This window comes from Ovis aries, chromosome 7 (genome assembly GCF_016772045.2).
Source record: "Ovis aries strain OAR_USU_Benz2616 breed Rambouillet chromosome 7, ARS-UI_Ramb_v3.0, whole genome shotgun sequence".
NCBI lineage: Eukaryota > Metazoa > Chordata > Mammalia > Artiodactyla > Bovidae > Ovis > Ovis aries.
The window spans coordinates 36,403,963-36,427,867 of NC_056060.1; the positions used below are offsets into that span (position 1 = coordinate 36,403,963).

Sequence of the window (23,905 nt, forward strand, 5' to 3'; positions counted from 1 at the left end):
TTTCTTTCTTTTTAAATATACACATATAAGATATTTTATTTCAAAAAGCACAGAACATTATACAAGTTTTAAATTTACATTTTTCAATAAAAGATATCAATATATGCATTATTTGTATAACTTCATCATGGATGGAATTTGAATCAGTGGTATAAACATGTTGCAGTCACTAAATATAGATGATCATCACAGTGAACCAAATGCATAGTTGTTACGAAATGACAAATGACCACTAAAGGGTGAACTCACAGCCCATATACCAACATAATAAATTAATTACACAGATATATGTTCTTCTTCACTGCATCATTAAAATTCCTTCCAGCCCCTCACCAAACATTAGGAAAACACAGTCTTGGAGCCAATCTGTTGAACCAGTTCCTCCACATAATACACTATAGAAAATAAAGTGACTTTTTGCTCATTTTTAGAGCAAACTTCATAAGCTTTTAAATTGTTTACAATGATGAAGGCAAACAACGAGGATATTTGAACATAATTAGAAATCCTGTGGGCTGGGGGCAGCATTGAGAACACAAGTTCATCGGCAGTGCAGAAATCTGAGTCAACCTCAGGAAAGGGAACTCAACAGGAAATGGATTCTTTGGCAGTAAAGATCTGACTGGCCACTGCAGGATAGTCCCTCTGGCAGCTTGAGAGCCTAACTCTAGGATTTATGAAATGGATAGGAAAAGGCTAGAAATGAAAAAGCAGTTTATCTTTGCTAAACTGGGGCCAACTGATTAGGGAAGAATCTTCTGTTTCCCAGGCAAATGGCTCAAACCTTTCCAGACAATCCATCCAACAAATTATATAAGAAATAAAGGGAAATGTAATCATTTCGTCATACTGGTAAATTTGACAAACTGAATACTGAAATTTCTAATCCTCATCCATCACTAGTTATAGACTGTTCACTAGAGTTGTATCTATTAATACTTCCTGATATTTTCTGAATGATAATTATTCAAGTAGAAAATCATGATTGTGATTCTGATACTTGTTCATGCCAATCCCTTATTGAAAAATTCACCTTCTTATGTTACATAAAGATACCAAAAAACCTAACCCCAAATGTGTATCACCAATTTGCAAATATATTTTTATTTGCTTGCTTTTGCTGAGCAAAAAGAAGGTAGGAAAACATTTAAACACATATGACCGTGGTCACCAAAGGCAAAATAAGATAGTCTCTGAATGCATTTTTCCAACTTCTAACTTTATCCCAGAGACAACAGAAGTTAAAATATAAGATCTCAATTTCTCTTCTGCCTTCTGTTTTATATTCCAAGTTCTTGATATAAAAAGTTAAAGCCAAGAAGTCTATGCAGAGATTCAGGAGAGCTCTGTTATTTATAAACAAGATGGCTCAACCACAGCATGTTATATATAACAGGACACAGACCACTGATCACATGGCTTTTTTGGTTGGTTGTATGCATCATCTACCCAGAGCTTATGAGAAGTTTACACAAAGATAACAAATGAAGGATCTGTCTTACAAAGACATTAGAAGGTTACAGAACAGGCTTAAATCTGATTGTTCTAATTTACATCCAATGCTCCACTCATTGGGGGAATTTTTTTACTCTCATTCTATAGATAGTTTAAACAGAACTGCAACAGGTTTCTGAATTAAATACAGTGGTGCCACAATCAAGAGATAAGCGAATTCATTTTAGAAACTTGCCTTTGTAAAATGGAAACTATAATTTCAAAACCCAAGAAAGCTAATCTTCACCATCAGAGGTGAGGACTGCAGGCTTTGTCACATCAGGGATAAATTATGAATACATTATCCTAACTCTTCTTGAGGTCTACAGAAATTTGACCTCAAGGAAAAAAAGCTTTTCCATACCAGCAGAAATCTGCCGTAGAAACGGAAACTCCATACAGAAATCTAATTTCTGGCTGAAACAGTAAGTGCAACATGGGGGGCTTTTCCTTAAGAGAGACATATTAATAAAATGTTTACTTTTAAGAAAATTTTCTCAACTGAAGTATACCACATGGTTTCTGAATTCCTCTTTAGCTGCAAGGAAGACTATCACAGATCATTAAAATCTTGTCAGTGATCCATTAGCTAAACCAAATTTGGGCGGGGGGGGGAACACCAAATTGTAGAAGAGTTAAACAATATATAAGAATGCTCGCCAACTGCTTGATGTGACTTCACTTTTCAGATGGATGGAGTGAAATGGGACAGATGATGCAGGAAAATGAGTTTTCTGGAACTATTAGCAGAATCAGACACTTGGGGTAAAGAAGCAATTCTTTAGTTTTCTGGAACATAAAACAGATTAATCTATGGTTTTTTTTCCCCCTTTTAAGCATATGTTTGCTAACTGAAAGAAATACTCCATTAAGGAATATTTTATTGATGTATGTGAATCTGGACATGGAGCAAAAGACCCTCCAACCCTTCCCCAGCCTTCAGCAAGGTCTCCATAATTTTGAATCAGTCTTCATTCCTGTCTTCATTCGTGATTGTTCCCAGGTGGAGCTGGAGCTCACAGTAACTGCCAGTTGAATCCAAATAACATCTGATTAGTTTCCTGGCTCCTGGCAATCTCTTCAATGATGCAGTGCTGTTGCCACACCAAATGGAGCTTCCGATACCGCTCATGAGATAAATGAAGGGGGTTGCCCCTCCTTTAGGAGAAAATAACAAAACATGTAAGTTTGAATCAAGCAATGTCATATCTTTATTGTTTAAATTATACTGAATGTTTGAGATACTCTTGGAGCTGGGTGGAATCACCAGGACAAGGTTTTAAAAAGTATATTTTCCCTTCAACAGTGATCACCATGACCTGGATCAGTCACTTGGCTAATGAGGCAGACACCTACTCCTTGATTCAGAAAAATAGGTCAAATATACCAGGTGACTCAGTGGTAAAGAATCTGCCTGCAATGCAGGAGATGCAGGACACTCAGGTTTGATCCCTGGGTCTGGAAAATCCCCTGGAATAGAAAATGGAAACCCAGTCCAGTATTCTTGCCTGGAGAATCCCATGGACAGAAGAGCCTGGTAGGCTACAGTCCATGGGGTCACAAACAGTTGGACATGACTGAGCATGTATGCATTGTGCTATGCTAGGAAAGACCAAATATATTTGGGTTTACCTGGTGGCTTATATGGTAAAGAATCTGCCTGCAATGCAGAAGACCTGGGTTGGGTCCCTGAGTTGGGGATATTCCCTGGAGAAGGGAATGGCTACCCGCTCCAGTATTCATGCCTAGAAAATTCCAGGGACAGAGGAGCCTGGCGGGCTACAGTTCACTGGGTCACAAAGAGTTGGACACTACTGAGTGACTAATACTTTCACATACCGTGGGCATTATGGGACCTCATTTAAGTCACCAGAAAGGTTTATAACTTGACGCAGTTCTACTCAATTTTGAGTTGCTAGCCTAAGTGGGTCTTTAATGGCTTTTTGGCCTCATTCACACAGTTTGTAACACTGTATAACAACTAATCCAAAATGACTGAAGTTTGGCTATTGCCAATGAAGGAAAACTGTGAGATTCTCAGCCTTGAGGTACTCGCATGTCTCATCTGGTTGAGTAGTTTCATATCACCTAACTAATTTAAAAATTCTGCTTCTTCACACCTTCCTGGAACAACTCAGACCTATCTTCAATCATTAACTACTTTCACCACCCAGCATTTTTCTTTCTGAATCCAAAGACCTTCTCTATACAGGTTAAAAGCTGTTACAGTAAAAACAATTTCCTGTATGAACAAAGAAATTCCAAACCTCATTTAAAAAGCCAATTCATATTGAGTAATACACTTCAAAAGAACAAACTTCCAGTTAAACAAAGAGAGACAGTTTATGGTAAGGGGATCTAACCTTTATCTACTTTTTTTTTTCTCATACCCATGGGTGGTACTCCAGTTGTTAACATCAGTGAAGGATATAGAAAATTCCAGGATTCTAAGTATTTTTGCTAATGCTTGGGAACAAAGGAGGCTGACATAGCTGGCTAATAAAAAGTTTCAAGTATTGAACTATGAATATCCATTTTAAACCAAGCTCCTTCACTGGACACCATGGATTTTCTTTCTTTTATATATCAACATCAATTAAACCTTTTAGGTAATTCTAAAGAAAGGCTGATTAAAAATAATAGAGAATTCAAATTTTAGGATGACTTGGGTCTAAAAATTTTGGAGAAGTTATTACCCTCAATTTGTTTTCTGTGTTTTTTTTTGGGCCTCCACATGGCATACAGGATCTTAGTTCCCTGAGCAGGGATCAAACCTGTGTCCCCTGTAGTGGAAGTGGGGAGTCTTAGCCACTGGACCACCAGGGAAGACCCTACCCTCAAATTTTGGAGAAGCACAAAGTTGTTGAAAATTATTTGTTACATTTAGGATAGCATGATATTTAACATTTTCAACTTATTGCTATTTAAAATCTCTCTCAATATGTAACACTAGCTTTTGTGTTTAAAGACCTGCTACCATCCATGTACAATAACGTGAGTAAAATTAAAAAAAAAAAAAACTTACTTCAGGCCAGGATCTGTTTCTCCATATTCATCTAAATAAGGGGCTGGATAGGCACAGCCTCTGGCTTTACCTTCAACCAGGACCACTCTACACTCTCTGATTCTGAAGGACAAAACAAATGACAGGAATATTAGGAAGTGCATGTATGCAAATAACAGGCATTGCATCAGTTAATCTAGAGAAAAGAAATGGCCACAGGTGTCTTGTTAGGAATTCAGTATAAAGATAACATAAACATAGACAAGTAGACTAAATTGTGTTTGTCTAAATAAAAGAAAATGAACACTGCTATTTTTGTTGATGCTATGGGAAAGGATCCATGGATTTAGGGAAATGGGGTCAGCCAGTAGTACTGACTAAATATACTGAAGAGAGGAAGAAGGGTATTCTGTTTGAACCATAGGTACCCTGGAAAATAGTGGCTAGGGTTGTATCTGCCCTCTTTCCTGATCTATGACCTGGAGGTGGGAGAGGGAACTTAACCAAACAACAGAACCACATCTCCTAGTCTGATAACCCTGGGCCAGAAAGAAGGTCATCTATGGAAGTGTCATGCCTTTTCTGGTTAGAGCCAGCCTCTAAGAGTACACATTATAAAGAACCACTGCAATCTTGAAGATACCTGGGACTCTTAGAGCAGAGAAATGGAAAAATAAAAATAATGTTTGTGTAGGGGAATGCCAAAGAATGCTCAAACTACTGCACAATTGCACTCATCTCACACGCTAGGAAAGTAATGCTCAAAATTCTCCAAGCCTGGCTTCAGCAATACTTGAACCATGAACTTCCTGATGTTCAAGCTGGTTTTAGAAAAGGCAGAGGAACCAGAGATCAAATTGTCAACATCCACTGGTTCATCGAAAAGGCAAGAGAGGTCCAGAAAAACATCTATTTCTGCTTTATTGAATATACCAAAGCCTTCGACTGTGTGGATCACAATCAACTGTGGAAAATTCTGAAAGAGATGGGAATACAGACCACCTGACCTGCCTCTTGAGAAATCTGTATGCAGGTCAGGAAGCAGCAGTTAGAACTGGACATGGAACAACAGACTGGTTCCAAATAGGAAAAGGAGTACGTCAAGGCTGTATATTGTCACTCTGCTTATTTAACTTCTATGCAGAATACATCATGAAAAACGCTGGACTAGAAGAAACACGAGCTGGAATCCAGACTGCCGGGAGAAATATCAAGAACCTCAGATATGCAAATGACACCACCTTTATGGCAGAAAGTGAAGAGAAACTAAAAAGCCTCTTGATCAAAGTGAAAGAGGAGAGTGAAAAAGTTGGTTTAAAGCTCAACATTCAGAAAACGAAGATCATGGCATCTGGTCCCATCACTTCATGGGAAATAGATGGGGAAACAGTGGAAAGTGTCAGACTTTATTTTTTGGGGCTCCAAAATCACTGCAGATGGTGACTGCAGCCATGAAATTAAAAGACACTTACTCCTTGGAAGAAAAGTTATGACCAACGTAGATAGCATATTCAAAAGCAGAGACATTACTTTGCCAACTAAGATCCATCTAGTCAAGGCTATGGTTTTTCCAGTAGTCATGTATGGATGTGAGAGTTGGACTATAATGAAGGCTGAGTGCCAAAGAATTGATGCTTTTGAACTGTGGTGTTGGAGAAGACTCTTGAGAGTCCCTTGGACTGCAAGGAGAGCCAACCAGTCCATTCTGAAGGAGATCAACCCTGGGATTTCTTTGGAAGGAATGATACTAAAGCTGAAACTCCAGTACTCTGGCCACCTCATGTGAAGAGTTGACTCACTGGAAAAGACTTTGATGCTGGTAGGGATTGGGGGCAGGAGAAGCAGGGGACGACAGAGGATGAGATGGCTGGATGGCATCACTGCCTCGATGGGACGCGAGTCTGAGTGAACTCCGGGAGTTGGTGATGGACAGGGAGGCCTGGCGTGCTGCAATTCATGGGGTTACAAAGAGTCGGACATGACTGAGTGACTGAACTGAAGTTCTCTAGAGAGATGATAAAATAAACAGTTGGAATAGGTAGTAGGTGACTTGCTGTAGATTTCCTAAAAGAAAATAGATGTTTGAACTTGGCTTCCATGCACTTATTCCCCTTGTTCCAACAGATGCTGAGAAGCAGTGATTATATATTCCCCAGTGTGCGAGATGTTTGGGTTTATGTAAACAGAAACTATATTACATGGAGAGAATGGAGAGAAAAAGCACATGCCACAGACTTTGAATTCTCTCTCTCTCTCAGGAACTTGCACTCTTCTTTCATAGATATGAGAGATTACTCGTCTGTTCTCAGTCATTTGCTAATACACCCAGGCAAATGGTTGATTGACAGAAGAAAGTGAAGAAAATTAAAACGTTCAAAGAACAATATAAAGTAAAAATTTACATGTCCTTTGAAAATTTAAGTTTTAAGACTCTGAACTCTTTCATTCTACCTGAGTTTTACACAATAGCAGAATAATCAATATAAAGTTTCATATTTAAGGTTTTCCACAAATAATAAAAATGTGAATAGATTCCTATTTTTTAACTACTAATTTTTAAAACTATTTCAATTGCATGTGAATAACAAGTCTGTGCTCTAACTTCTGACAGATCTTATCCTATCAACATACTGTCCTGCCATAATGGCCTCTAGACTGGACTCAAATTCCCTAAGTTCATTATGAAGCATCCTACTTACTTTAAGAAAATGCAGACTCCAGCACCACAGTGAAGTGCATGAAAAATGCAAGCTCCCACCTCTTCCCCATTCACGACTTCTTGGCAGCAAATGTTCTGAGAACACAGTATGGCTCCGCAGAAAAGACAGAGGACAGGGTGCTTTCGCTCATCATCTGCAGACCGTGGGCACCTCAAAAGGGAAGAAAGCATTTAATATGATGGAGAAACAATAAAAGCAAGATAATCAGTTAGCAACGGATATATAATATTTAGCAGTGTTTCAGATGTATTAGCAGTGTTTTCAGCACTCGCAGCTTTGCAGTGAAGCAAGCTCTAAAAGACAAGGAAACATTTAATTAGATGATTCTTCTTCAATATTTCTCCTTAAGACAACAAAAAGTCTTCTGATTAATCCATAGTAAGAAATTTTTACTTTTGAATATGCAGGGTTCTGGTGATTTCCCAGAGTCTGGCAATTAAATATGCCTTGAGATTGAGATGCATTTAGAGAATTGAGTCTTCATTTGACACGACTGATTTATAGCCAATTTCCCCCCTCTGGATTGTGTCAAGTTTGTGTCCCTAATGTTGTGGCAGTTGTTTTAACCACAATTTTTAGTAAGGGTTTGAACACATTTCCTCCACTTCTTTGGGGAATTAAGATCTTTAGGCTTGCTTGAAAAGGGGAGACCCAGTCTTTGAGTTGAGGCACCTTCCAACCCAGAAATACAGTCAAGTCTTTGGAAGGAAAAAGTAACAAAGTTGACTTGCTTGAACTAAGTAAGTAGTACTATGAGATTTGGCCATTTAACACAGTGATATGCCAGATGTTTGCTATAAATGACCCCTAAGGGGTCTATCACTCTATATTAAAGTGATAATTGCTATCTCTGAAAGGGAGAGTTTTATATTCCTATCTGCTATATAATGGATATAAAGCAAACATCAATTTGCACAGCAAGAAATAAATGCAACCCCAGGAGAGATCTAGTGATGCCCACAGTTGGGTTAGAATAAAGAGCACCAACACAAATTTTTATTAGGGTATTAACAATTTATTCTCTGAAGTCCAGTGTCTTAGGCAAGATACGAAAACCACCATTGTCTACACAGGAGCAGCGGGATTCTGTGCACAGGTATCCCATTCCTGTCTCCTACAGATGTGGGGATTAGTTTAACTTCCAGTATGTTGCTCTTTTTGGATAAAGCCAGCATTTTCTTTCATATTTAGCACAGAATGGCTGAACTCCATCCTATAGAGGAAAATGGGGATGATGCCTAAAACAGTCACTGAGCAGCCACACTTCTACCTAGAAATGATTCAGTTTTAATGAAAACTGGTAGTAAAAATAAAACTGGAAGAGAGCATAATATTTATTTTCATTTTTACTTGAAACCAATAATATCTAATATCACCCAGGAGAATCTTCACTTGGATTAATGATTAACATTCTTCTCAGATCTGCCTAAGAGCCAACTGCATGACACTCTTGAATGAAGCCAACATTTATTCACTGGACCTCTGTGGTACCAATGCAGCCCTAAGATTAGGACAATCACTGAATTTAGATCTGGGTGCAATCTTTGAAATCATCCAGCTAATTTTTCAAGGGCTGAGAGGTAAGTGATACAACCATTTCTTTAGTTGGCTGACTTTAATCTGCATGAGACAAGCAGCAAGGAAGCTGATATTGAAGTAAATTCTAACTGGGAATAGAGGCTGAGCAATGGGCTGCCCAAGCTCCTGCTGGGCCAGTTATATCCCCTGGCTGTGTGGCTCAAAGCAATGGTTATAACTAAGTAAGACAATTTCATTAGTCATCCTGTAGGACTGTGATTCTCAGAGCAGGCCAAAGAATGGCTCTTCAAGCCCTTAAGATGACCTTAAAACGCAACCTCTCCCTTTGGTTCCTTCAAGTGACAGCAAGTTACTTAACATATAACTAAAGACTACTAATAAGTCACCTTACAGATAGAGGCAGTTACCTGGAATTACTAATTGGTATCCTTAAATTTGAGAGTTATTTATGTTTAGTGAGAGACCTAACTAGGTTTACTAAGAAGTTTAGTTGTTGCACAATGCTTGGAAATATTACAAAATACCCAACTGAGCTCTGGAATTTCTGCAATTTGGGGAAAGGACGCTTTGTTAATGGTACATTATCAACTGAGTCTTGAACAGGCTTTGATTTTCAGGCTACTGAGATTCTTGCCTTTTAATTATAAGTTACTGCTAGTTTCATGTTTGATTTGCTATGGGTGTTGTGTGTAATGCCACTGGAGCATCAAGGATACATAACTGCAACAATAGTAACTTTGGCTCATTATTTTCAGGATGTGCACCATGATTGCATTATGAAATATTCAGACACCAATGGCTAAAGTAGATATGAATTTGATTTCTCCATTCAGTGACATTTCACTGGTGGTGTGCTGTTCTTCATCTTATGCTAGTCAAACAACTTGCATCATATTAAAGATGGTAACTGCAAAATGAAAATTACTGTTAACTTTATAGAACATAATTTTATCATATAGAAATATGGGTTTAAGCTCATGTTGTTCTCTTATAGAAGTAACTAACAGGTAATTCACATATGGTATTAGCAATGACTATAATGTAACTTGTTTATACTGCTTCTCACTAGTCTTTATCAAACAGTATTTTTTGATTTGGAAGTGATCAGTGAAATGGAAGAAAAAGATTAAAAAAAGTTTGAGAAACACTGCTTTAGAATAGTGTTTAATCTGATTGAGGTAGGAGGAACATGGTGCCAAGAAAGGAGTGTACTCCTCTTCCCAGTACCCAGGGTTAAATCTGAATCACAGGGTTATCTGTTTTACTGTTATAATTACTGCTATATAATAGTGAGCTTCCATGTAAGATTGTGTTTGGAAAAAAAAAAGTTCTTCAGTGTTATTTCAGTGCATGAGTATGGTCACCACAGTGTATTACATGGAAAACAGTGTCTAAAAACACATGTATAAAAGATATTTCCAAGAGTGTTACTTGCTTGCAAAGCTGAGAACAGTGTGGTTCCTCTACCACACTGGTTTAAGAACTGTCTGAAGCAATTATTTTGGGAACTGAGTCTGGACAAACACTTGCAGTGTCCAAAGGAGTGCCTGACAGAAAAGAGGCTGGTAACTTTCAGTGAATTTTGGCATTTTAGATAGAGATTACCATCCTTATTCCCAAGCTCCACAGCAGGTAGCTATGGGGGTGGCTGCCCTCAATTATGGTGCAGTGTGTTGCTGCCAAGGTGGACAAGAAGGACCTTGTCCTCAAAAAATTAGGGTTGTAAGCTTAATTTTGCCTGGCAGTTCACTGAGGGGCTGGCCCAGGGACTAGCCATTGTTTCAACTCCCATGGGCTGAAGCAGCTTTCTTGGTGATGATGATAGTAGAGAGGATTTAAAGAGGCAAAACAGTCTATATTTTTCATTCTCTTTTTTTTTCCTTACTGGATCCAGGCGTTTAAGGAAATCTCTGTCAGTTACTGGCTGACCACAGAGATAATGGAACAGAGATTCCAGTTCCAGAACACACAACAATGAGTAGAGTCTTTGCAAAAAAGGCTTGGAAAAGACTAAAACAAATATAACTATAGCCTTTATCAAGCAACAATGGCAGTTCCTAGGATGGGTGGGGGTCTCTAATTTCCAGAGTTATTACATCACAATACTCAAAATGTCCCATTCTCAACAAAACTTACAAAGAAATGAAAAAGTATAGACCACTCATAGGAAAAAAAAGAGATTGACAAAAATTATCCCTAAGGAAGCCCAACACACTAAAAACAAAGATTTTAACTCTCTTAAATATGCTCTTTAAAAGAAACCATTGATTAAAAAAAAAGAAAAAACTAAGGAAATTAGGAAAATATATGAAACAATAGGGAATATTAGTAAAAAGAAATTATAAAAAGGAAACAAATGGAAAAGTACAATAGCAGAAATTAAAAGCTTCCAAAGAGGTTGAATAGCATATAGAAGCATGCAGAAGAAAGAGTAAATTTTCAGTTCAGTTCAGTCACTCAGTCATGTCCAACTCTTTGCGACCCCATGAAGTGCAACATGCCAGGCCTTCCAGTCCATCGCCAACTCGCGGAATTTACTCAAACTCATGTCCATTGAGTTGGCGATGCCATCCAACCACCTCATCCTCTGTTGTCCCCTTCTCCTCCCACCTTCAATCTTTCCCAACATCAGGGACTTTTCCAATAAGTCAGTTCTTTGCATCAGGTGGCCAAAGTACTGCAGTTTCAGCTTCAACATCAGTCCTTCCAATGAATATTCAGGACTGATTTCCTTTAGGATGGACTAGTTGGATCTCCTTGCAGTCCAAGTGACTTTCAAGAGTCCTCCAACACCACAGTTCAAAAGCATCAATTCTTCGGTGCTCAGCTTTCTTTATAGTTCAACTCTCACATCTATACATGACCACTGGAAAAACCATAGCTTCGACTAGATGGACCTTTGTTGGCAAAGTAATGTCTCTGCTTTCGAATATGCTGTCTAGGATGTTCATAACTTTCCTTCCAAGGAGCAAGCGTCTTTTAATTTCATGGCTGCAGTCACCACCTGCAGATTTTGCAGCCCCCCAAAATAAAGTCTGTCACTGTTTCCACTGTTTACCCATCTATTTGCCATGAAGTAATGGGACCAGAGGCCATGATCTTAGTTTTCTGAATGTTGAGCTTTAAGCCAACTTTTTCACTCTCCTCTTTCACTTTTATCAAGAGGCTCCTTAGTTCTTCTTCACCTTCTGCCATAAGGGTGGTGTCATCTGCATATCTGAGGTTATTGGTATTTTTCCTGACAATCTTGATTCCAGCTTATGCTTCATCCAGTCCAGCATTTCACATGATGTACTCTGCACATAAGTTAAATAAGCAGGGTGACAATATAGCTTTGATAGAGTCCTTTTCCCGTTTAGTATCAGTCTATTGTTCCATGTCCAGTTCTAACTGTTGCTTCCTGACCTGCATACAGATTTCTCAAGAGGCAGGTCAGGTGGTCTGTATTCCCATCTCTTTCAGAATTTTCCACAGTTGATTGTGATCCACAGTCAAAGGCTTTGGCATAGTCAATAGAGCAGAAATAGATGTTTTTCTGGAACTCTCTTCCTTTTCCATGATCCAGCAGATGTTGGCAATTTGATCTCTGGTTCCTCTGCCTTTTCTAAAACCAGTTTGAACATCTGGAAGTTTACAGTTCACGTATTGTTGAAGCCTGGCTTAGAGAATTTTGAGCATTCCTTTACTAACGTGTGAGATGAGTGCAATTGTGTAGTAGTTTGAGCATTCTTAGGCATTGCCTTTCTTTGGGATTGGGATGAAAACTGACCTTTTCCAGTCCTGTGGCCACTGCTGAGTTTTCCAAATTTGCTGGCATATAGAATGCAGCACTTTCACAGCTCATCTTTTAGGATTTGAAATAGCTCCACTGGAATTTCATCACCTCCACTAGCTTTGTTTGTAGTGATGCTTTCTAAGGCCCGCTTGACTTCCCATTCCAGGATGTCTGGCTGTAGGCTGGTGATCACACCATCGTGATTATCTTGGTCGTGAAGGTCTTTTTTGTACACTTCTTCTGTGTATTGTTGCCACTTCTTAATATCTGCTGCTTCTGTTAGGTCCATACCATTCTGGCCTTTACAGTGCCCATCTTTGCATGAAATATTCCCTTTGTTATCTCTGATTTTCTTGAGGAGATCTCTAGTCTTTCCCATTCTATTGTTTTCCTCTATTTCTTTGCATTGATTGCTGAGGAAGGCTTTCTCTCCTTGCTATTCTTTGGAACTCTGCATTCAAATGGGAATATATTTCCTTTTCTCCTTTGCCTTTCACTTCTCTTTTTTACACAGGTATTTGTAAGGCCTCCTCAGACAACCATTTTGCCTTTTTGCATTTCTGTTGCTTGGGGATGGTCTTGATCCCTGCCTCCTGTACATGTCATGAACCTCCATCCATAGTTCATCAGGCACTCTGTATATCAGATCTAATCCCTTGAATCTATTTGTCACTTCCACTGTATAACTGTAAGGGATTTGATTTAGGTCATACCTGAATGGTCTAGTGGCTTTCCATACTCTCTTCAATTTAAGTCTGAATTTGATAATAAGGAGTTCATGATCTGAGCCACAGTCAGCTCCTGGTCTTGTTTTTGTTGACTGTATAGAGCTTCTCCATTTTTGGCTGCAATGAATATAATCAATCTGATTTCAGTATTGACCATCAGGTGATGTCCATGTGTAGAGTCTTCTCTTGTGTTGTTGGAAGAGGGTGTTTGCTATGACCAGTGCGTTCTCCTGGCAAAACTCTATTAGCCTCTTCCCTGCTTCATTCTTTACTCCAAGGCCAAACTTGCCCGTTACTGCAGGTGTTTCTTGACTTCCTACTTTTGCATTCTAGTCCCCTATCATGAAAGGACTTCTTTTTGGGGTGTTAGTTCTAGAAGGTCTTGTAGGTTTTCATAGAACCGTTTCAACTTCAGCTTCTTCAGCACTACTGGTCGGGGCATAGACTTGGATTACTGTGATACTGAATGGTTTGCCTTGGAAACAAACAGAGATCATTCTGTCATTCTTGAGATTGCATCCAAGTACTATGTTTTGGACTCTTTTGTTGACTATGATGGCTACTCCATTTTTTTCTAAGGGATTCTTGCCCACAGTAGTAGATATAATGGTTATCTGAGTTAAATTCACCCATTCCAGTCCATTTTATTTCACTGATTCTTCAAATGTCGATGTTGACTCTTGCCATCTCCTATTTGACTACCTCCAATTTGCCTTGATTCATGGCCCTAACATTCCATGTTCCTATCCAATTCCAGGTTCCTCTGTAGGTTCCTAGTGAATTTTAAGGCAGGGCAATTGAAATTATGGAGTCAGAGGAGCAGACCAATAAAAAGGGATGAAGAAAAAGGAACAGAGCCTAAGGCATTAATGGAACACCATCAAGCATACCAATATACACATGCATTACAGAAGTCCAAGATAAATAGACACGAAAGAAAATTTGAAGAAATACTAATAATGGCTAACAACTTCCCAAACTGGTTGAAATATATGAGTCTATACATCCAAAAATCAAACTGAATTATAAGCAGGATAAATTCAGAGATCCACACTTAGGCACATTATAACCAAACTGTTAAAAGCCAGGACAAAGAGAGAAGTTTGAAAGCAGCTAAAGAGAAGCAACTTATCCCATACAAGAGATCCTCAATAAAATAAACTGCTGATTTCTCATCAGAAACCATGGAGGCTAGAAAATAGTATGATGATACATTTAATGTGCTCAAACTAAAAAAACTATCAACCAAGAATCTGATATTGGGCAAAAACAGTCTTTCAAAAATAAGGAAGAGAGGTGGTCCTAAGATGGTGGAGGAATAGGATGGGGAGACCACTTTCTCCTCCACAAATTCATCAAAAGAACATTTGAACGCTGAGTAAATTCCACAAAACAACTTCTGAGTGCTGGCAGAAGACATCAGGCACCCAGAAAAGCAGCCCATTGTCTTCAAAAGGAGGTAGGAAAAATATAAAAGATAAAAAGAAAGACAAAGAGGTAGGGACAGAGATCCATCTGGGTAAGGCAGTCTTAAGAAAGAGGTTTCCAAACATCAGGAAACACTCTCACTGGTGAGTCTGTGGCGAGCCTTGGAACCTCAGAGGGCAACATAACTGGGAGGAAAAATAAATAAATAATTAAACCCCACAGATTATGTGCCCAAAGGTAACTACCAGTAGAGAAGCAGTGCAGATGCCCGCATCCGCCACTAGCAAGCGGGGGCTGGGAAGGGAGGTGCCGGCTGCATTGCTTAGAGTAAGCACGGCGGGGGGAGGGGGAGCATGAATGCCCTGAGGGCAATCTGAGGGACCTAAATTGAGACAGAAAACCAGACTGTGGGATAGCTATCCCATGAAAAGCCCTAACCTAAGACACGGCCAGGCCTGCTCACAGAACAAAGGACTGAGCAGAGCTAGCTGGCTGTGGACCCGTCCATCCCCCACCGGAGACAGGCAAGCGAGGGCAGCCAGAGGGGGAAAGGGGTAATCGTGGCCATAAAAAGGCATCATCTACCAAACTGCAAGCAGGCTTTGTTGCTAACCAAGACTTCTTGGGATTCTGGACGGTCAACATCCACTGGGAGGGTCGCAGCCAGAGATCAGCTCCCAGAAAAGACACACAGCACACCTGAGAAGGTGCACCGGTTGTACACCCAGAAAACCGAGCAGCAGGGACGGGGGAGGAGATAAGTCGCAGTGACCACGCTCGCCAAGTACCTGGTCACCTGAACTGCTCGGACCTGGGAAGGGCACAAAACACAGGCCCAACCGAGTCTGCACCTTGTGGAGTACCCGAGTATCTGAACCTGAGCGGTTTAGACCTGGAAAGTGCATACAACCCAGGGCCGGCCTCAGTTCCCAGCAGACCAACCTAAGCAGTGTAGACAGGGAAAGCACACACACCATGAGCAAACCCAGTGTGGCCGAGACACTGTGAGCACACACCAGAGCACACGCCAGTGTTATTTGTTAGCAGTGTTCCTCCCTCCCCACAGCACGACTGAACAAGTGAGCCTAAAAAAGTGTCCACCACCGCCCCCTTGTGTCAGGGCGGAAATTAGACACTGACGAGACCAGCAAACAGAAGCAGCTAAAACAAACAGGGAACTGCCTTGGAAGTAACAGGTGCAATAGATTAAAACCCTGTAGTTAGCACTAACTACATAGGAAGGGGCCTATAGATCTTGAGAATTATAAGCTGGATCAAGGAACTATCTGAAAATGAACCCCATACTGTCCACAACAACACCAAAGTCCTAGATATATTTTTACCATTATCATTCTTTAAATTAAAAAAAAAAACTTAAAAAAATTTAAAGTCCTCTATTACTTCTTTAATTTTCATTTTTATCACCTATTGCTGCTGCTGCTGCTAAGACACTTCAGTCGTGTCTGACTCTGTGCGACCCCATAGATGGCAGCCCACCAGGCTCCCCCTGTCCCTGGGATTTTCCAGGCATGAGTACAGGAGTGGGATGCCATTGCTTTCTCCATTATAACCTACTATTACTTTGCAAAAAAAAAAAAAAAAAAAAAAGAAGACCCTATTTTTTAAAGCAAACTTCATATATATATATTTATAATTTTTGTGACTTTGTTTTTTTCTTTAATATTTTTGAGAATCCAACCTCTACTCTAGAGTTTTAATCTTTGCTTTCTGGTATTTGTTATCAATTTTGTACCTTTAAGAACCTAATCTTCAGCACCCATTTTTACTTGGGAGCGAGATCACTGGCTTGACTGCTCTCTCCCCCTTTGGACTCTCCTTTTTCTCCACCAGGTTGCCTCTATCTCCTCCCTCCCTCTTCTCTTCTCTAACCAACTCTGTGAATCTCTTTGTGTGTTTTGGACAGTGGAGAATACTTAGGGAACTGATTACTGGCTGGATCTGTCTCTCTTTTTTTGATTCCCCACTTCATCCCCTCTGTCTCCTTCCTCCCTCTTCTCTTCTCTGTATAACTCCGTGAATATCTCTGAGTGGTCCAGACTCAGAGCACATAAGGAGCACATAGCGAGCACATAAGGAAGTGACTACTGGCTAGCTTGCTCTCTCCTCTTTGATGCCCCTCTTCTCCTCCTGGTCACCTCTATCTCCCTCCTCCCTCTTCTCTTCTCCATGTAACTCTGTGAACCTCTCTGGGTGTCCCTCACTGTGGAGAAACTTTTCATCTTTAACCTAGATGTTTTATCATTGGTGCTGTACAGATGGAGAAGTCTTGAGGCTACTGTAAGAATAAGACTGAAAACCAGAGGCAGGAGGCTTAAGTCCCAGTCCTGAGAACACCAGAGAACTCCTGATTCCAGGGAACATTAATCGACAGGAGCTCATCAAACACCTCCATACCTACACTGAAACCAAGCACCACCCAAGGGCCAACAAGTTCCAAAGCAAGATATACCATGCAAATTCTCCAGAAACACAGGAATATAGCCCTAAGCTTCAATATACAGGCTGCCCAAAGTCACACAAAACCCACTGACATCTCATAACTCATTACTGGACACTTCATTGCACTCCAGAGAGAAGAAATCCAGCTCCATCCACCAGAACACTAACACAAGCTTCCCTAACCAGGAAACCTTGACAAGCCACATGTCCAACCCCATCCACAGCGAGGAAACTCCACAATAAAGAGAACTCCACAAACTGCCAGAATACAGAAAGGCCACCCCAAACACAGCAATATAAACAAGACGAAGAGGCAGAGAACTACCCAGCAGGTAAAGGAACAGGATAAATGCTCACCAAACCAAACAAAAGAGGAAGAGATAGGGAATCTACCTGATAAAGAATTCCGAATAATGATAGTGAAAATGATCTAAAATCTTGAAAACAAAATGGAGTTACAGATAAATAGCCTGGAGACAAGGATTGAGAAGATGCAAGAAAGGTTTAACAAGGAACTAGAAGAAATAAAAAAGAGTCAATATACAATGAATAATGCAATAAATGAGATCAAAAACACTCTGGAGGGAACTAACAGAATAACAGAGGCAGAAGATACGATAAGTGAGGTAGAAAATAGAATGGTAGAAATAAATGAAGCGGAGAGGAAAAAAGAAAAACAAATTAAAAGAAATGAGGACAATCTCAGAGACCCCCTGGGACAATGTTAAACGTCCCAACATTTGAATCACAGGAGTCCCAGAAGAAGATGACAAAAAGAAAGACCATGAGAAAATACTTGAGTAGATAACAGTTGAAAACTTCCCTAAAATGGGGAAGGAAATAATCTACCCAAGTCCAAGAAACCCAGAGTCCCAAACAGGATAAACCCAAGGTGAAACACTCCAAGACACATATTAATCAAATTAACAAAGATCAAACACAAAGAACAAATATTAAAAGCAGCAAGGGAAAAACAACAAATAACACACAAGGGGATTCCCATAAGGATAACAGCTGATCTTTCAATAGAAACTCCAAACTCTAGGCCAGGAGGGAATGGTAGGACATACTTAAAGTGATGAAAGAAAATGACCTACAGCCCAGATTACTATAACCAGCAAGGATCTCATTCAAATATGAAGGAGAAGTCAAAAGCTTTACAGACAAGCAAAAGCTGAGAGAATTCAGCATCACCAAACCAGCTCTCCAACAAATGCTAAAGGATCTTCTCTAGACAGGAAACACGAAAAGGGTGTATAAACCCGAACCCAAAACAATAAAGTAAATGGCAACAGGATCATACTTATCAATAATTACCTTAAATGTAAATGATTTGAATGCGCCAACCAAAAGACAAAGACTGGCTGAATGGATACAAAAACAAGACCCCTATATATGCTGTCTACAAGAGACCCACCTAGAAACAAGGGACATATACAGACTGAAGGTGAAGGGCTGGAAAAAGATATTCCATGCAAATAGAGACCAAAAGAAAGCATGAGTAGCAATACTCATATCAGATAAAATAGACTTTAAAACAAAGGCTGTGAAAAGAGACAAAGAAGGACACTACATAATGATCAAAGGATCAATCCAAGAAGAAGATATAACAATTATAAATATAAATGCACCCAACATAGGAGCACTGCAAAATGTAAGACAAATGCTAACAAGTATGAAAGGGGAAATTAACAGTAACACAATAATAGTGGGAGACTTTAATACCCCATTCATACCTATGGATAGATCAACTAAACAGAAAATTAACAAGAAAACACAAACTTTAAATGATACAATAGACTAGTTAGACCTAATTGATATCTATAGGACATTTCACTCCAAAACAATGAATTTCACCTTTTTCTCAAGCACACACGGAACCTTCACCAGGATAGATCACATCCTGGGACATAAATCTAGCCTTGGTAAATTCAAAAAGATTGAAATCATGCCAAGCATCTTCTCTGACCACAATGCAGTAAGATTAGATCTCAATTACAGGAGAAAAACTATTAAAAATTCCAATATATGGAGGCTGAACAACACGCTGCTGAATAACGAACAAATCACAGAAGAAATCAAAAAATAAATCAAAATATGCATAGAAACAGATGAAAATGAAAACACAACCACCCAAAACCTGTGGGACACTATAAAAGCAGTGCTAAGAGGAAGGTTCATAGCAATACAGGCAAACCTCAAGAAACAAGGAAAAAGTCAAATAAATAACCTAACTTTACACCTAAAGCAACTAGAAAAGGAAGAAATGAAGAACCCCAGGGTTAGTTCAGTTCAGTTCAGTTGCTCAGTCGTGTCCGACTCTCTGCAACCCTGTGAATCACAGCACGCCAGGCCTCCCTGTCCATCACCAACTCCCAGAGTTCACTTAGACTCATGTCCATAGAGTCAGTGATGCCATCCAGACATCTCATCCTCTGTCGTTCCCTTCTCCTCCTGTCCCCAATCCCTCCCAGCATCAGAGTCTTTTCCAATGAGTCAACTTCTCATGAGGTGGCCAAAGTACAGGAGTTTCAGCTTTAGCATCATTCCTTCCAAAGAAATCCCAGGGTTGATCTCCTTCAGAATGGACTGGTTGGATCTCCTTGCAAGGTTAGTAGAAGGAAAGAAATCTTAAAAATTAGGGCAGAAATAAATGCAAAAGAAACAAACCACAGCAAAAATCAACAAAGCCAAAAGCTGGTTCTTTGAGAGGATAAATAAAATTGACAAAACCATTAGCCAGACTCATCAAGAAACAAAGGGAGAAAAATCAAATCAATAAAATTAGAAATGAAAATGGAGAGATCACAACAGACAACACAGAAATACAAAGGATCATAAGGGACTACTATCAGCAATTATATGCCAATAAAATGGACAACTTGGAAGAAATGGACAAATTCTTAGAAAAGAAGAACTTTCCAAAACTGAACCAGGAAGAAATAGAAAATCTTAACAGACCCATCACAAGCATGGAAATTGAAACTGTAATCAGATATCTTCCAGCAAACAAAAGCCCAGGACCAGATGGCTTCACAGCTGAATTCTACCAAAAATTTAGAGAAGAGCTAACACCTATCCAACTCAAACTCTTCCAGAAAATTGCAGAGGAAAGTTAACTTCCAAACTCATTCTATGAGGCCACAATCACCCTAATACCAAAACCTGACAAAGATGCCACACAAAAAAGAAAACTACAGGCCAATATCACTGATGAACATAGATGCAAAAATCCTTAACAAAATTCTAGCAATCAGAATCTAACAACACATCAAAAAGATCATACATCTTGACCAAGTGGGCTTTATCCCAGGGATGCAAGGATTCTTCAATATCCGCAAATCAATTAACGTTATACACCACATTAACAAATTGAAAATAAAAGCCATATGATTATATCAATAGATGCAGAGAAAGCCTTTGACAAAATTCAACATCCATTTGTGATAAAAACCCTCCAGAAAGCAGGAATAGAAGGAACATACCTCAACATAATAAAAGCTATATATGACAAACCCACAGCAAGTATTATCCTCAATGGTGAAAATTTGAAGGCATTTCCCTTAAAGTCAGGAACAAGACAAGGGTGCCCACTCTCACCACTACTATTCAACATAGTTTTGGAAGTTTTGGCCACAGCAATCAGAGCAGAAAAAGAAATAAAAGGAATCCAAATTGGAAAAGAAGAGGTAAAACTCACTGTTTGCAGATGACATGATCCTCTACATGGAAAACCCTAAAGACTCTACCAGAAAATTACTAGAGCTCATCAATGAATATAGTAAAGTTGCAGGATATAAAATCAACACACAGAAATCCCTCGCATTCCTATACACTAATAATGAGAAAAGAGAAGGAGAAATTAAGAAACAATTCCATTCACCATTGCAATGAAAAGCATAAAATACTTGGGAATATATCTACCTAAAGAAACAAAAGACCTACATACAGAAAACTATAAAACACTGGTGAAAGAAATCAAAGAGGACACTAATAGATGGAGAAATATACCGTGTTCGTGAATTGCAAGAATCAATATAGTGAAAATGAGTATGCTACCCAAAGCTATCTATAGATTCAGTGCAATCCCTATCAAGCTACCAACGGTATTTTTCACAGAGCTTGAACAAATAATTTCACAATTTGTGTGGAAATACAAAAAACCCTGAATAGCCAAAGTAGTCTTGAGAAAGAAGAATGGAGCTGGAGGAATCAACCTGTCTGACTTCAGGCTACACTACAAAGCCATAGTCATCAAGACAGTACGGTACTGGCACAAAGACAGAAATATAGATCAATGGAACAAAATAGAAAGCCAGAGATAAATCCACGCACCTGTGGACATCTTATCTTTGACAAAGGAGGCAAGAATATACAATGGAGAAAAGACAATTTCTTTAACAAGTGGTGCTGGGAAAACTGGTCAACCACTTGTAAAAGAATGAAACTAGAATACTTTCTAACACCAGACACAAAAATAAACTCAAAATGGATTAAAGATCTAAATATAAGACCAGAAACTATAAAACTCCTAGAGGAGAACATAAGCAAAACACTCTCCAACATATATCACAGCAGGATCCTCTATGACCCACCTCCCAGAATATTGGAAATAAAAGCAAAAATAAACAAATGGGACCTAGTTAAAATTCAAAGCTTCTGCATAACAAAGGAAACTATAAGCAAGGTGAAAAGACAGCCTTCAGAATGGGAGAAAATAATAGCAAATGAAGCAACTAATATCAACTAAGCAACAAACAACTAATATCAAAAATATACAAGCAACTCCTACAGCTCAATTCCAGAAAATAAACGACCCAATCAAAAAATGGGCCGAAGAACTAAACAGACTTTTCTCCAAAGAAGACATACAGATGGCTAACAAACACATGAAAAGATGCTCAACATCACTCATTATCAGAAAAATGCAAATCAAAACCACACTGAGCTACCATTTCACACCAGTCAGAATGGCTGTTATCCAAAAGTCTACAAGCAATAAATGCTGGAGAGAGTGTGGAGAAAAGGGAACACTCTTACACTGCTGGTGGGAAAGCAAACTAGTACAGCCACTATGGAGAACATTGTGGAGATTCCTTAAAAAACTGGAAATAGAACTGCCATACGACCCAGCAATCCTACTGCTGGGCACACACCGAGGAAACCAGAACTGAAAGAGACACATGTACTCCAAAGTTCATCGCAGCACTGTTTACAATAGCCAGGACATGGAAGCAACCTAAATGCCCATCAGCAGATGAATGGATAAGAAAGCTGTGATACATATACACAATGGAGTATTACTCAGCCATTAAAAATAATAGATTTGAATCAGTTCTAATGAGGTGGATGAAACTGCAGCCTATTATACAGAGTGAGCCAGAAAGTAAGTAAGCCAGAAAGAAAAACACCAATACAGTATACTAACACATATATATGGAATTTAGAAAGATGGTAACGATAACCCTGTATGTAAGACAGCAAAAGAGACACAGATGTATAGAATAGTCTTTTGGACTCTGTGGGAGAGGGCAAGGGTGGGTGATTTGGGAAAATGGCATTGAAATGTATATTATCATATGTGAAACGAATTGCCAGTCCAGGTTCGATGCATGATACAGGATGCTCAGGGCTGGTGCACTGAGATGACCCAGAGGGATGGGGGTTCAGAATGGGAACACATGTACATTCGTGGCGGATTCATGTCAATGTATGGCAAAACCAATACAATACTGTAAAGTAATTAGCCTCCAATTAAATAAGTTTATATTAAAAAAATAAAAATAAGGAAGAAATTAAGACATTTCCACACTAGTTCACTGTTAGCAGGTCTGTCCTACAAGAAATTCTAGAGTTCTTCATGGTGAAGCAAAAGAACACAAAAGGTAACTTGAAGGTAAAAAACAGATAACTGGTAAAGGTAAAAAAAGCTATCATAAAAGCTAACAGTATTGTAATTTTTGATATAAAACTTCTTTTTGTTGCCTGTATCATTTAAAAGGCAAATACATAAAACAATCATTAGAAATCTATGTTAACAGGCATACAGTGTATAACAATGTTAAGTCTGATTTCAACAATATAAAGAGGGCAGAAATTATCAGGAAGAAAGAGATTTTTCTATACCCTAGAAAAATTAAAATATATGTCCAACCAGAAACTTGCATATGAATGTTTATAGTAGCATTGTTCATAACAGTCTAAAGAGGGAAAAAACCTAAATGCTCATCAATGGATGGATTAATAAATTTTGGTATACACATACAATGGATTATTTAGCCAAGAAAGAAATGAAATACTGATACATCCTACAACTTGGATGAACCTTAAAGGGATGTTCATTGAAAAATTCCAGACACAAAAGGTCACAGACTGCATGATTCCTCTTATATAATGTATCCAGAAAAGGCAAATCCATGGAGATAGAAAGCAGATTATCAGTTATTAGGGAACTGGGAAAGAATGGGATGGGGAATGATTACTTAGTGGATGCAAGGTTTTTCTCTGGTGTGCTAAAAATGTTTGGAAACTACAGAGAAATAGTTACTGCACAGTATTAGTAATACACTAAATGCACGGGCGCAGGAGGGCCGAGAGGAGCTACTCCATGATCAAGGTGAGGAGGGGCGGTGGTCAAGGTAAGGAGCAGTGGCTGTGCTTTGCTGGAGCAGCCATGAGGAGATACTCCACACCCAAGGTAAGAGAAACCCAAGTAAGACAGTAGGTGTTGCAAGAGGGCATCAGAGGGCAGACACAC

General features: G+C 39.2%; 1 protein-coding gene across 1 annotated transcript in view; it reads right to left on the minus strand.

Moving 5' to 3' along the window:
* Positions 1–23,905, minus strand: part of UBR1 (ubiquitin protein ligase E3 component n-recognin 1) — a 162,977-nt gene continuing 139,072 nt past the window's right edge. The window contains exons 45-47 of the mRNA XM_004010489.6: positions 7,198–7,368; positions 4,520–4,621; positions 1–2,652 (exon numbers count right to left, since the gene is read on the minus strand). Coding sequence (XP_004010538.1) covers positions 2,511–2,652; positions 4,520–4,621; positions 7,198–7,368 — 415 coding nt within the window. The 3' untranslated portion in view covers positions 1–2,510. The remainder of the gene's footprint in view (positions 2,653–4,519; positions 4,622–7,197; positions 7,369–23,905) is intronic.